The 14814-nt window shown below is 46.5% G+C and overlaps 2 protein-coding genes across 2 annotated transcripts; one reads left to right on the top strand and one right to left on the bottom strand.

The window, feature by feature from the left end:
- Positions 1 to 933: 933 nt before the first annotated feature.
- F5891DRAFT_1200675 (uncharacterized protein) lies at positions 934 to 1687 on the bottom strand (the record flags this gene model as incomplete). Its single annotated transcript, XM_041368843.1, has 3 exons — positions 934 to 1221; positions 1274 to 1400; positions 1455 to 1687. The coding sequence occupies 3 exons, from the start codon at positions 1685 to 1687 to the stop codon at positions 934 to 936; spliced, it is 648 nt and encodes a 215-aa protein (XP_041216666.1).
- A 3989-nt stretch (positions 1688 to 5676) lies between these two features.
- Positions 5677 to 6468, top strand: F5891DRAFT_988803 (uncharacterized protein; the record flags this gene model as incomplete). The annotated part of the gene is made up of 2 exons (XM_041378028.1): positions 5677 to 6218; positions 6402 to 6468. The coding sequence occupies 2 exons, from the start codon at positions 5677 to 5679 to the stop codon at positions 6466 to 6468; spliced, it is 609 nt and encodes a 202-aa protein (XP_041216665.1).
- Positions 6469 to 14814: the final 8346 nt, after the last annotated feature.

The raw sequence follows: 14814 nt of genomic DNA, 5'->3' as shown, positions 1-14814 counted from the left end.
CCTGATCCGTTCCCAGTCACATCAATTCTCATTTGTTCTTGTATTCAAGTACATTTTAACACTAATGTAGGTGAGTTAGTTGTTCGGCATTCACAGATGTACTAACTCACCTTTACTCTACCACTCCGCAGGCGCTCAACATCACACCAGGTCATGAATGGCCTCGAGTGTCTCTTGATCCAGGCAACCGAAGACTGCCTTCACCCCCCTCCAAAAACCAATCCGAGTCCTCCCTTGCCCTTCAATATCTGAGCGTCTCACTTCATTACGCCTCCCCCGAATGTAATAAAGGTTTGTCATCACTATTGGCCACTGATGCTCTTCGAACCGGACTCGATGCTATCGATCACATCAGCGTCTGCATCAATCCACGTACGAATGTATGTACCATATCAGCAAGCGTCATTTTTCAGAATGGTGAGCAAGTTGTTTAGAGTTGAAATTTTCAGTCACTGACAATGTTCTCACATGTCCAGTCCCATACGTGCCATGACTACTAGAACTTAAGTCTCATTCGCAAATGTTCGAGGAGTAGTTATTCATAGTTGTAAAATTCTATTTACTTGTAATCTACGACACACTTTCATCCTCCTTGCTTTTGGCACTTGTTGCACTTGTGGGCACTTGTGAATCACGCATTTACTTGTGAGTGCTTGTGAAAGAAAAATGACAAGTGCATAAGAATAATAAGCGGCAACATGTTGAAGATTTTCATGACAAGTGGCGAAAAAGGATGTTAAGGAGTTTGTGAATTTACTGATGTATTGTTAAAAATGGAGTAGTTCTCGACGAAGATGATTCAGACATGAGAGTTGCTTGGAGGCGCAACTTCATCACCAGTTGCCGACCCTGCAGTTGAACTATATCCAATTCCCGCACTGACTCTAGCTTATGATTAGCAAAGTAAAGAGACAGTAGGCAGACATAATATTCTTATACTTCATGATCATCAGTAAAGGGATTTCCACCAGGAAATAGGTCCCCTTGGGATGCAATGAAATTCACAGTGTCGATGAAAAACGAAGCTGTGGATTGATCCAATGGTGACTCCAGTGGAACAGTGATTCCACTAATATGAGCATCAGATGGTAAGTCATCATCTGTATAAACATTAACTTCGGGCGATCCAGTAGAACAAGCAAGAAGTTGCAGACACTGTACATTCTCAACGTCTGTTGACACAACAGAGAGTAGTTGTCTTCTTATCTTCTCCGATGTAGTCTGCAGAACCATCTGCATCAGGTTTTATATCAAACAGGCAGGCTGGTATTACCCTAGTAGCCGTGTACAACTCCTTCACTGCTTCAGAAAGCAACCGAGTTGAACAATATGCCAAGAATAATTTCACTGGGTTGAATGATTTCTTCTGCCTCTGCAGTTCCTCCCTTTTTAAAACCAGGCTGAAATACAACAAATCAGGAATTTGGCATGAGCATCTGTGCAAAGAGATATACGTGTCATATGAGGCCTTCGTCTCGGCAAGTAGGTCTTGGATCTTTTTCTTATCGGTAGCCATCTGGTGTATCTTGAGTACTTCATCCAGCATAGCTTCAAGGACAATACTGATCTGGCCAAGAGTGCTTGTATCCTTCACTCTCATGACAGGGAAGATAGATGGATCATATTGAGCAGGTGTGCCAAGATTAACAGGAATGAGAAAAGTTTGACGTTCTGACTCAGAGGGCATAATTTCCTGTGTGATTGAGGGATTAATCAATTAAACACCAATCCTATCTTGTTGATGACTCCTACATTTAAGTACTTGTGCAGATGAGGTAGTTGTCATGTAAATAAAATGCTGAAAATAAAACAGATATGCGTGGCTTTTGGTTTCTGGGGGTCCATCATAATTGTATGTAGACATTATCATGATCATATGAGCATTAGATTGAAGGTACTTGCTTGTGCTTTGTCGGAAATTTCAAGCCTTCCATATCGGGACACCATTTAGTGGGCACTTGAAAGAGGCTATCATTGGGCTGTTGAGTTGGAAGTATCTCAGGACCTCAGGTAGATTCTTCGAGGGCTTCGTGTGAAAAATTGACGGTCCTTTGCAGTCTGAAGAGGTGGCACTCTCGTTGAGTATCTACTACAGATAGAAGTGTTAGTTGTATTAATTAGCTACTGATCAGAATAAGCTGAAGTCACTGGACACGATAACTGGCAGCAAGGCAAGTATGTTGCCAGAATGGTTGTAAAATTATGGTTGAAACTAAGACTGCAAAACTGACAAGAGGAGTTGGGATGAGGCCTCAAAATATGGCACAAATCCCACGCAATGCTAGCCAGTTTGGACTAGTCTAAACTTAACAGTAAGGTGAGAAAATTGCAGTCATCCAAGCTCAGAGTCTGCAGTACACTTGCACTGCTCAAAAAGTGTCGGCAGCTCAATGAGTCTACTGTTCTAATTCTGAGTGTTCGTAATCACATGTTGGCACTTATTTATTGTTTGCTGCGACTACGTGGACATTTGCGACTCAATCTGCAGTCACATTCGTGATTTTAAATATAGTATTTTTCGATGAGCTGACTCGGACGAGGCACTTCTTATATGTAGTACCTGAGTTAAATAGCGTGGTCAGCCAATTCAAAATTGTTTATTGTTTGCTGTCTTTCTCAGTAAATATTGCTATGTTTACAGTTGGCAATTTATGAGTTAAAGAGGAGGCTACTAGCTTACTAGAATTTCCAACAGAGCCTTATCATGATAGTTGCCGAGGTTGAGTATAAATTTAAATTATAAAGGCTTACTAATTGGGCAACCCAAATGGGTAGTACACATATTGATTTGGCCTTGGTTCAACATGACTGGTTATATTTCAACCCAACTCCAGGCAACAAGACTTTGATGGAGAAGAATGCGAAGACGAAGACAGAATGCAAAGCTGCAGAGGCAGTGGAATTTGAGAGACTCGAGGCTCTCAGGGCTCAAAGAGAGTTCGAAGCTTTTGGAGCGGAACGCGAACAGAGACCAGGAACTTTGACTGTATACGAAGTTTGGTGGTGTCAACAATACCAATGGCTAAAGGGTAAAGGGTACTTACTTCAACCTCAGTACGCTCCGGAATGGGTACCATCATGGGAAGGCTTATGGTGCCACCCTTTTACTTGTGAAGATGGTAATATTTCAAGAGTGAGGCACACAAGAGTACTGCATTGCTAAGTAGCTGACAATTCTATAGTATTCTCATGTCATCGATGCGACTCGCATGTCTGATGGCTTGTACATTTCTCTTAAAGTGGTCAACAAATTGGACCACCCTCATGAAGTAGATATTGAGCAATATTTTATGATGGAGCACCTTGTCTCCAATCCCAAGAACCATTGTGTTCCATTGCTCGATGTATTATCAGTACCTAACGAGGATGAAAAGCAAATTCTCGTGATGCCTCTGTTGCTTGATTTTACGAAACCTCGGTTCGACACTGTCAGTGAGGTTGTGGAATGCCTGAGACAGTTATTTGAAGTGAGTAAGATTGCTTCTGAATGTGATATCATTCTAGTAATGCGATCACAGGGCTTGTTGTTCATGCACACTAACCACATAGTGCACCAGTAGGTAGTGTAACACAATTGTCTCATGTGCTTAACTTTAAACTCATCATAAGACAAGGGACTGCATGTCAAGAAATATCATGATGGATGCCAAAGACCTCTACCATGAACCTTATCACCCTGTTCAGCCTCACATGAAGCGCGACTTCAGTGGCTATGTCAAGCATTTTACTCAGACCCAACACCTGCCAAAGTACTACCTAATCGACTTTGGTTTGTCACGCCAGTACGACGCCACCGAGGAAAACCCACTGGAGTACCCCATTTTGGGGGAGATAAAACAGTGCCAGAACTTCAGAAGAATGCCAACATTCCAATGAATCCCTTCCCCACCGACATCTATTATCTCGGAAACGTCATCAGAGAACAGTTCTTGTATGTGAGTAGCTACAAATCTCATTACCTTGGGTTTGTCGCTTATGACCCCAACGAAGGCCAGATCAGGGCTCGAATTCTTGAAACCTCTCGTTGACAACATGGTGCAGGATGATCCTAGCGGGAGACCTACCATGGAAGCGGTAGTTGAGCGGTTTGACTCGATCCGTCAAAAACTCAGCACATGGAAACTGTGTTCTCGTGTCATTTCTGTGGAGGATGGCCTTCTGGAAAACATGTATTATGGAACCACACACTGGCGGCAGCGCATCGGTTTAATTGCCAGGTGTGTTTCAGCTGTACCTCGCCCTTCCGATTGAAATGTGCCTCGCGCGATATACACATTGGATACATGTGAGTCTCAAGATGCAGTGCAAAACACTCTTGGCTGAGGATATGAAGAAGTCTTGGCCAAAATCGCCGGTTGTTCTTATATCCACGTATGATAGGTGTTGCTCTTCGCTGTTGTACGTCATTCCCGACATATTTGAGCACAACTATTATACTCAGTCTGTAAGGTTGCGAAGGTCCATGAGCGAGTCCCGTGCCTTCAGGAATAACACATCTCTGCAATGCAATCATCCCTGTCCCCCGCTGCACTCACTTCTCATTGTTTCATACTGAAGACTGTTAATCTAGACAGTATCAGTCTCTATAAGTGATATGTGAGTAATCTAGGTACGGCATGTTGATAACAAGCGACTTACCCTCAGTCAGATGTAACGGACTGAGGGAAGGGGGGAAAGATGACAGGTAAGATACATATACATTGTCCATGGTTGGTATTCCAACCTCTCAACTCCGCAAGCCATGTTCGTATCGTTCACGTGCACGTCATGTGTGCTAACACTCCTCCTCGATGCAAACATGGTGGACACTCCTCCTCAACTGATTCAACAGAGGCCAAGATAGGTGCGCAGATGTTTCTCCAAGTGTTCAGTAGCATGATGTGCGACTAGGAACGACCTTAACACCGCACACTAGTAACCCAATCAATACAGAATTTACATCACATCAACAAGTGTACTCACTGGCACCGGAAGCACACTCAGATCGGATGTTCACGGTCACGCCATCCACTACAGTGCCGGGGCCAAAGTATGTGATGCGCTCCCACTTCCTGGGGCGAGTTATTTGAGAGGAATAGGGGAGCATTGTATCCTAGAGGACTGATCAGCATACGACAGTAACAAGGCCAGAAATGTGTCACCCACTCGCTCCAGTTGCATTATTCGAGTCGAAATTTATAGTCAATGACCCAACATATGAGTTAGAATCAAAATAAACACAGTCTTTGTCTTCGCCCAGTGGTTCATGTTAGTGGTGGCCAGGTCCGGTTCTGAACCGCGGTTCGAACCTGAACCTTTCCGAACCTGACCAGTGTCCAGTTCAAGGTTCGGGCAACAGGTGGAACCGGACCATTGGTCCAGTCCTCAGTTCGAGGACGATGCAGACTTACAGAACTGGTTCAGAACCGGTTCGAACTTGTTTGAACTGTTAGTAGTAAGTCTTTGAATTAGTAAGAATAGATCAAGTGATCTGCACTTACTTTGACAGATTGTTGATATCATGGACTCATCTGCGACTCCGATGCCTTGACGACAACACTTCAGATCCTCAATCAATGTTTCAAGGTCATTTATCAAACAAACTGACATTTTTTCAATCAATAATCATGGCGCCGGCTTAAAGCTGGAGGGCATGAGTTCTATGGTGAGCTTGACCACAGTTTCCCGCCCACAATCATGACTGACCAGTGTGCTGTTGGCGCTGACGGCAATCTCAAAGATGCATCCGAAATTGTGTGGCACAACAACCCAGATGACGAGTGCCCTCTACCTGCCCCTGGTCGCACCACCGAAAAATCTACTGCCCCAGTGCACCATTTCTTTACTGGTGCTCGACGTAGCACTCGAGCACCAAGACCTTCGATGAAAATTGTCGACCCTGACAATGTTGCCTCATCGAGTTCAGCCCGGAGCAAGCGAAAGGCTGTGGACAGTGGTCCAGGGACCAGCCGGCGAGTTGCACGCAAGGTAATTCCAGCTTCCAGTGCTTCTAGTGATGATGCAGGCGATTTGGATGGTGAAGATGATGCAGAGTGCACAGAGGATGGTGCGGCAGAGGATGGTGCGGAGGCTTTGTATGCACAAACTAAGGCTATGGGGGATGCGGATCGTGAGGCAGGCAAGACTCGTCTCAAAAGCGAACGTACTGCAGACGTTCGCACCATCTTCATCAAAAAGGATGACGGGTCCGAGTCTGGACATGTTTGCACCATCTGCGAGTGAGTTTTAACAATCATACTAATATTGCCTTTACTTACCTGACTTGGTTCTGTAGAAAGAATGGTGTCCCAGCTCACCATTGCTTCTTCAAAGGAGGTATGTCAACACTTCGTACCCATATCGCTAGGCGGGTGCCATATCTTTGCTGACTAAGTACTATTGCTGATGGAGCGGTGTTGTAGGCATCCTGACCACTTTGCTGTTTATCAAGCACGCTGCAAGAATCTGCAAATCCCTATGCACACATGAGCATGTCCAAAGCGTGATGGGACTCTCCAAAGGTAAGTTTATTCTGTAATCTACTTACTACATACTCATTGTGTAATTCAGTCAAAAAAGTCTTGATGGCATTGTAGTTCATCAGCCTCGGGCACCCGTTTTCACTACCAGCAGTCTTCTCGACTACATTGTCGAGCTGGTTGTATGCGAAGACAAGGTAATTCAATTGTTCATCGTTCAAATCATGACACGCGACTAGCTAAATCATACAGGCATTCCAACTGGTGGACAAGGGACCATTTTGGCACTTGCTGACATACGTCCGACCAACCTTGTCTGACAAGGATATTCCGCACCGAAAGGCCCTTCGCGAGGAAATCATCAAGAAAGCCAAAGCTACTGAAGTGCACGTCAAGGAAATTCTCAAGGTATGTACTTGTATTATTTCACGAGCCCTGAGTCCTGACAGTGTGGTGCAGGATATACCTGGCAAAGTCTCATTCACCTTCGATGCTTGGACTTCGGATCCTGGTGACCCTTTTCTTTTGGTAACTGGTCATTATATACATGCACCACCTGAACGTCCTAACGCCTGGAAACTCCAAACCGAACAACTTGCCTTTGCTCCAATGGAAGGACGGCATTCAGGAGCCAATATGGCCAACTTGCTCACACGAACTGTTGACCGCTATGGTCTCCGCAAAAAGGTTGGTTGGTTCTCGTGTGATAACGCTGCCAGTAACGACACATGCCTCGCGGTGTTTGCCGACACTATCAACACCAACAAGAAGTCCGAGTCTGATGTGCAGAGGTGGGATCCAGTAGAAGGTCACATCAGGTATGATTTTGCCTCGTCATTTGGTGCATTTATCACTCACTCAATACCAAAGATGCATGGAACACACTATCAACCTTGCTGCGGGACATTTTCTCATGGCTGTCTCACCAACATCCAGCTGCACACTTCTAAAGAAAATCAAGGCGGCAGTTAAATGCTCGGATATTGATTTTGATGCTTTAGATGTCGGGATTGATTATGAGGGAGCGGAGGGAGCGGATGAATGTGAAGAGGATGATGACAAGGATAATGAATTTGGAGTCGGTGACTCAATTGGTAAGGCTCTTGTGCTTGTGAAACAGGTTCGTTGACTTCCATCTGACAATACATTCTACTAACTATTGTTTATAGATCCGTGCATCACCTCAGGCCCCCGCATTCTTTGCACAGTTGTGTAAACAAGCAGATGTCCCTGTTCTGGAGCTTACACAATGGATACGGACTCGGTGGGCGTCCATGCACAGTTTTATCACCCGCATGTTGTTACTTCAAAAGGTATGTCTCTCATATGTTGCACGTCCATGAGCTCATTGTTCTTTATAGGGTGTCAATCTTTTTGTCGAGCTCGTGGACGACAGCGAGGAAGTCCCTGGCCTCAAAGGCAAATGTTATGCGGACTTTCATCTTGACAAAAAGGACTGGGAGAAATTGAAATTGGTGCACAAAGTTCTTCAGGTATGTGTATCTAGTTCTACCAGCTGTACTTATTACTAATACTTGCACAGGAACCAGCGAGCGCCACACAAACATTTTCCAGTTCATCCAATCCTTCTGTCTGGCGGACAATTCCAGTCCTCGAGTTTTTGCAGAAGTCCTGGGAAAATATGGCAGCCCTTCCTCGATTCTCACAAGTCCGCGATGCTATTCTCAAGGGATTGAACAATGTTGCAAAGTGGTATGACAAAACAAAAGCTATTAATGCATACTTTATTTGTCTAGCACTCGATCCTAATGTCAAGGTTGCCTATTCCGAGCATCAATGGGATACGGAATCCTTCAAAGTCGGTCTCAAAGATCTCGAACGAGTGGTATGTTTAATATTTGTTGACCATTGAAGCCAATATTTGCTGACATGTTTCAATAGTTTGACGAGTACTATACTATTGCCCCCGTCTCAGCTCCTGTGGATGCAGACGTCGAACAAGCACCACCTGGGCAAGCGCAATATGGCCATTCCTGGGTCCTTGCTGCTGTACAAGCACGTCAAGCATCTGATCGCACCCAGCTTAGGCCTCGTGCTGAACTTACTGCATACCTCCAGAGTCCGCTTGAGCAGACAGAGGATGTTGTGGGTTGGTGGGGTGTAAGTCTTTTTTCTCATCATTGCGAGTTCATTTACATTAACTTCATACAGCACCATCAGTCACAATTTCCGACACTTTCACACATGGCCCGAGATTATTTAGCCATCCAGGGTAGTAGCACAGCATTGGAGCGTGCCTTTTCAAGTGGTGGACTAACAGGAACAAAATGACGGAACCGTCTCAACAAGGATGTATTCGAGAACTTGCAACTGTTGAAGAGTGCATACCGCAATGGCCACATCTCTGCCACTAGTGATGCCAAGCAACATCTGGATTCATTGATTGCTGCACTCCATGACAACACAGATGACGAGGATGGTGAACTGGTCTAGTACTAGTAGTAGCATTTAGTATTGGTACTTCTGTTGTCAGGCATGTTTCGTTTATATGATTTTTCTTGATGAAATTTTCATTATTTTGGATGGTTTGGTTCTCGGTTTGAACCCTCGCTGAACCAGAACCAGACCATTATTGGACCGAACCGATGGTCCAGTCCATGGTTCTGCTCACTGGGAGAACCGAACCTATGGTCAGGTTCGTGGTTCTCAGAATTTGCCTGAGAACCGGACCGAACCGGACCTGTCCATCACTAGTTCATGTGGACTATCCTGAGCCAGGAATCGTGCTGTGTGATGTCAGTGTTGAACTAGGGTAAGAACATCGTGTCCTCAATGACAGCGACAATGAGTAGCGCTTACCCACAGTTTCTGGTGATACCGGGCTGCCCTGTTCTGAAGCTGGTGAAGTGACAAAAAAAACTTGAATAATTTCCAGAAGAAGTATTTCCAGAGGGAAAACATGAAGCGACGGTATGAGGCTGGTGATATGGTGAATTATTGAGTGTGTTGATGGGGGCGTCTATTTCTAACCAGATACTTATATTTCTGCAAGACTGGCAAGAAAATGCCGATAGCGGCCTCGAATTTGAAGAACAATGACACCCAACTTGAAAAAGATATTAATAGCTCCTAACTTGATCGTAGCGCCGCTGACGCGCCAGTTCTCGACTCCGGCTCTCTCCTATTTTCTGCCAATGAATCGCACTAACAAGCTGCATCGCATTCTAAGAACCATCAAGTTTAAGGCAGGCCCCTAAATCAATCTTTGATACAGAACTGTCAACATGCGGTCACTAAACACATTTCCAGCTGCTTCAAGCTATAATACTCTTCAAGCGTTTAGTAGACTCATGTGCGGCTAGGAACCACCGTATCAACGGAATGCTAGTAGTACAATACAATACAGAGTTTATATCACATTAACATGTGTACTTACTGGTGCCAGAAGCACGCGGAGATCGGACGTTCACGCGCACGGTCGGGCTACCCACTACAGTGTCAGGACCGAAATACATGACACGCTCATGCATTATGGGGTGAGTTATTTGAGGGGGATAGGCTATTGAAGACGGTGGTCGCTGTGACCAGAACCTGTCCTCGGGAGTGTTATATGCTAGAGGACTGATCAGTATATGACAGTAACAAGGCTAGAAATCTGTCGCCCACTTGCTCCAGTCGCATCTTTTGAGTCGATAATAAATGTAGGTACTGGTCGTGGTGGAATTGGACTGAAGTGACAATATTGGCACCGTCAGAAAATGGGTTTTCAGGAGTGGCACTGCCTCCTGTACCGTCAGAGTATCATCGCCTGTGATTCGATAAGGATTGAAACGTTGACAAATCTGTCGAGACGCTCCATCCACACATTAAATTTGGTTGCCTACTTACGAAAAACAAACAGCAAGGGATATCACGATAACTAGGTATACAGCATTACAACTTAGCCTTCGCCTTGACTAGCTTGGCCATCCCGTCGATAATCTCTTCTGCCTCCTTCTCCATGCGCGATAAGAGCTCTTCGCACGTTGGGATATCCTTGATCAAGCCAAGTACAAGACCTGCAGTCCAAATCCCATAGTCGGCATCACCGTTCTCGAATACAACTTTGCCTCGTGCGCCCGAGACAAGGTCACGGACGTCTTCAAACTTGGCCCCGCCTGGCCGCCGCTCGATAGCAACGACTTGCTGGGAGACTACATTCTTGAAAACGCGTGAGGTGTTGTTCAAGGTACGGAATATGTGAGTGGTATCATATTCGGTGGAGGCGACAATTTTCTCTTTGATGTTGTGGTGGATAGGGCTGGATAGCGTGAGTGAGTAAATATTAAGTTATAGTGCAACTGCCGTACCTCTCGACTGTGCACATGAATCGTGTGCCCATGTTCACTCCCTGCACGTACAGGTGATCAATAAGATTATGGTATGGGAGCTACAGTACTCACAGCGGCACCAAGTGCGAGACAAGCAGCCAACCCACGGCCATCTGCAATTCCGCCCGATGCGATGTATGGTATTTTGAGTTCTTGAGCGGCTCTTGCAAGCTGTAAATTGTCACTATATAATGATAATCATAACCGGTGATAAAGCGCACCAGAACAAGGCCACCAATGTCCTCCTCTCCAGGGTGACCAGCACCTAACAACACTGTCACAATCAAATTCAAACAAGTAGATGAGGGACTCACATTCGAAACCGTCGATACTCAGAACGTCAACGCCCAGTCGTTCTGCGGACTACATGACCCGCTTTAGCATATGAAAAATACATCTTAGTCTGATTAAACGGGGAGCGAACCTTGGCGTGTCGAATCGTGGTGCACTTATGTATCACAATGCATCCATGTGACTTAAAGAACTGGATGAGCTTTCCCGCTATGAGTTGTGTCAGAATCATTGTAACTGATGAGAATGAGACTACGCACGACTGTTTCCTGCTGTTTCAAATATCTTGACGCCTTCCTCTACAGCTACACGCGCGAAACCTTCATAATCTGGTGGGTTAATCGAGGGCAGAATCGTGATATTGACGCCAAAGGGCTTGTCAGTTGCTGCGCGGGTTTCACGAATCACAGTGCGTAAAGCTTCGGGATTCGGTTGTGTAAGTGCAGTGATGACCCCTACAACAGATTTAGCGGATATAGCTAGGAAGCGAGTAATATTACACACCAAGACCTCCCGCGTTCGACACGGCTGCAGGAAGTGGAGGTTTTCCGACCCTGCGCACAACAATCAGATCATTCTTGAGAGAACTTCGACGGTGCAGACGAAGTTTACCATTGCATACCCCCTTGCACTACTGGCCTGTCGACAACGGGACAAGACGTAAATGTATGTCTTCTAAACAGCAGACGTGCATTAACTTACACACGGATGCCCAGAAGTTCAGTCAATGCAGTTCTAATCATTCTGTCTGGATTGTGTTCTTGAATGCTCTTGGTGCACTAGGTCTATGTTGACTCCGTTGAGAGGCACTAGGTAACAGTGAGCCTGGTATGATAATATGAAGCGGGTGTAAACGTGAAGAACAAAGGTCTGCGAGCTGGGCAAATAAACTAAATGTGACAAGCAGTGAGGATAATGGTAAAAGAATCGAGACTACATATACTACGCGGCGCTCGGTCATTGCTCGGTCCTTTGACAGGTCACCGGCATGTGATTGAGGACGTCCGGATAATGGAAAGTCTAGTCTACGTAGACTCTTGTCTGGGCCCTGTCTGGGGGTGTGCCAACTGCCCGGCTAGATTCGAGCGGAGTTTTATTTCCAATCGGGACGTCAGCTTGGATCGTCACCACCAGCATGGACAAGCTGTGTCAGGAGGGTGGCAGTGGGAACACAGCAGTCAGGCAGGGTGGTCGGCGGGAAAGAAGGTGGGCGGCAGGCGGCGAGCATTGTCGACCAAGATGAGGGCGGGGTCAGCTACAAACTCCGCTCGAATCTGGCGGGCGGTCGCGGCACACCCCCAGACAGGCCTCAGTGGTTGCTCAGCGCTCGGCGCTCAGTGGGCTCCTAGCTTTACTTTCACATGTGATTGTAATACAACCGGTTACGCTTTGCTAACTTGGGTGGTGCTTTGTCACGTTCAGTTGCATTCAATTCCATCATCATCACCATCATCAAATCCAACTTATAATAAGTAGAGCGCGCACTGATAAGCCCATGTAACCGGGGAACTAACCTTCATAGGATTTAGTACGTTATACACGTGGAATGATGGCCCCAGATGTCGTTTTTGCCAGCTAGATCATCCTAAAGTTGTTACCGGTACGTCGTATTGGAATGAAAATGTAACGTCTGATATCACCACGTTCGAAAGATTTCTGCTTGAAAGCTCGAGCTCAAGGTGTATGATACCATAATCAGCCTTTCGCAAAGTACAACAATGCGAGAATTTTTGTGGCTTTGACTGTGGACACAAATTGTTGCACTGTCCTGCGGGCCATGTGGACACACCCCCTCGTGCCAAAGCCGACACACACAACTTGTGGATCAAAACCCAAGCCCACAACTTCCACAGCTAAACAATGGGTGTCCAAAGCTTGGCCATAAAACCTGATGTTATCTTAAAACATCAGCTCTCGCTCATTATTCGCGTTGATACCTGTATCGTCTCAATGGCCAGCACAATAACCACCAATCTCTCGAAGTCTCGCACTATCAGGCGGAAAGCAGCTCCTCGGCTCGAACCAGAACCAGAAGTCATCGCACATGGCCCTAGAGAATCTCTTACGCAGAAGTCGGACATCAGTACTAGCAGTGACAACAGCGCTGTGTCGTCGACTTGTATATTGTCCCTCAATGTCCCACAGTTCGACATCCAAAAGACGTTCCCAGCGATCCTCGATCCCGTCAGACTTTTCCACGAAGCCGCAGACGCACAGGACATCGAATCAATCCGTTCTTTGACCCCAACCTTTTTGCATGGTTTGACTACGATTTTGCGCTCCATGTCTCAACTCCCCGAAGACGTTCGGCATGCTTCAGGCTACAGGAACGCTGAATCCGGAGTCCGGCACTACAAGCTCCTCTTTATGAGCCATATCCAGCCGCTCCTCGACAACAAGGGCTTTGAACTGGTTTGTAGGAGACAATTCATTTGGGAGACTCTTGGATATTTGGACGCTATAATGTCTAGCCTGAAAAGGCTCATGCAAGTTGCCGAGCTCGAGATGCGTCAACTGAAGCCCCTTCCTGATACTCCCGAAGAATGTGAAGAGGAGATAGAAGCGGAAGAAGATAGCGACCACATCAATGGACCTCGCCGAAATTCTTTGCTGTCAGGGGATACCCACCAGTCTAGTGAAGGATCATCGACGGACAGGACATGTGTTGAAGAGGCGGACGAACTAGGTTCTCTTGCGAAACCCCTGGCGATTAAACACACGAAACGGGGACTGGCTGCCATTCTTGGACCACTTTCAGTCAACTTGCGCCGCAAAATCTCCCAGTCATCTGCAAAGGCGGACAAAGCGGCATCTGTCGAGAAACTCACAACTTGCACAGGGCATGCTCGCGCGACTGCGAATATCAGGAACTCGATTGCCCTCTTTCCCGAGCTATTTGATGACAAGCTGGAGAAATCGTTCCCTCACCCGGATGACAGCACGGAACTCTTCCTAGACAAGAATGGAGTGCTTCAGCTTGCTTCATTGAAGGGCCTTGTCAGGTATCTGACATCGGCAGTCTCTGATGATGACCTGGAGCTGTCAGATGTCTTTTTTCTCTGCTTCCGCTACTTTTCGACTCCAGCACTCGTTCTCGAGGCTTTCATAGAGCGATACAAGGAGAAGTTACCTGGTTGCTTGTCTCCCGACCAAGCTCACATTCAGTCCATGCACGTCAAGATGCGTGTAGCTCGCCTGCTTAACCAATGGGTCGATCTTCATTGGCGTCACTCAGAAGACCAGGAGGTCTTCGCGCCTCTCCTGCAATTCGCATTCTCTGATCTCTCTCGAGATCTCCCCCGCAGTGTTTCTTCGAAACTTATCGACACCTTGCACAATGCTGCGTGCGCTAAAGAACACAACGGACGTCGCCTCGAGAAGACGGTTCAACTCATCCAAGGCTCTTCACCAGCTGAAGAGCTCTGTAGTTTATGGGAGCCTCGCGGCAAGAAGGCGATGGTTAAGGGGGAGTTTGCGAACATCAAGTTGTCCAACTTCGCTTCTCCGCAAGGAATGGAGCTCCTGGCTCATCAACTCACCGCCCTCTTGTGGGAGAAGTACCGGGACTTCCAGCCTGAGGATGCTGCACGCTTTTGGGTGGAAGAAGCAACTGGAAAGTCCACTTATGGCGTTTCCAATGACGCTAGCACGAAGGTGACCACCTACGCTTCCTTTGAGAAGGCTCTTCACCTTTGGGCACTGGACGTCATCGTGTCTGCGCAGTCGATGGAGGA

This window comes from Suillus fuscotomentosus (genome assembly GCF_016647785.1).
Source record: "Suillus fuscotomentosus strain FC203 chromosome Unknown F5891scaffold_250, whole genome shotgun sequence".
Taxonomy (NCBI): Eukaryota; Fungi; Basidiomycota; class Agaricomycetes; order Boletales; family Suillaceae; genus Suillus; species Suillus fuscotomentosus.
This window is presented reverse-complemented; position numbering and strand designations above follow the sequence as displayed.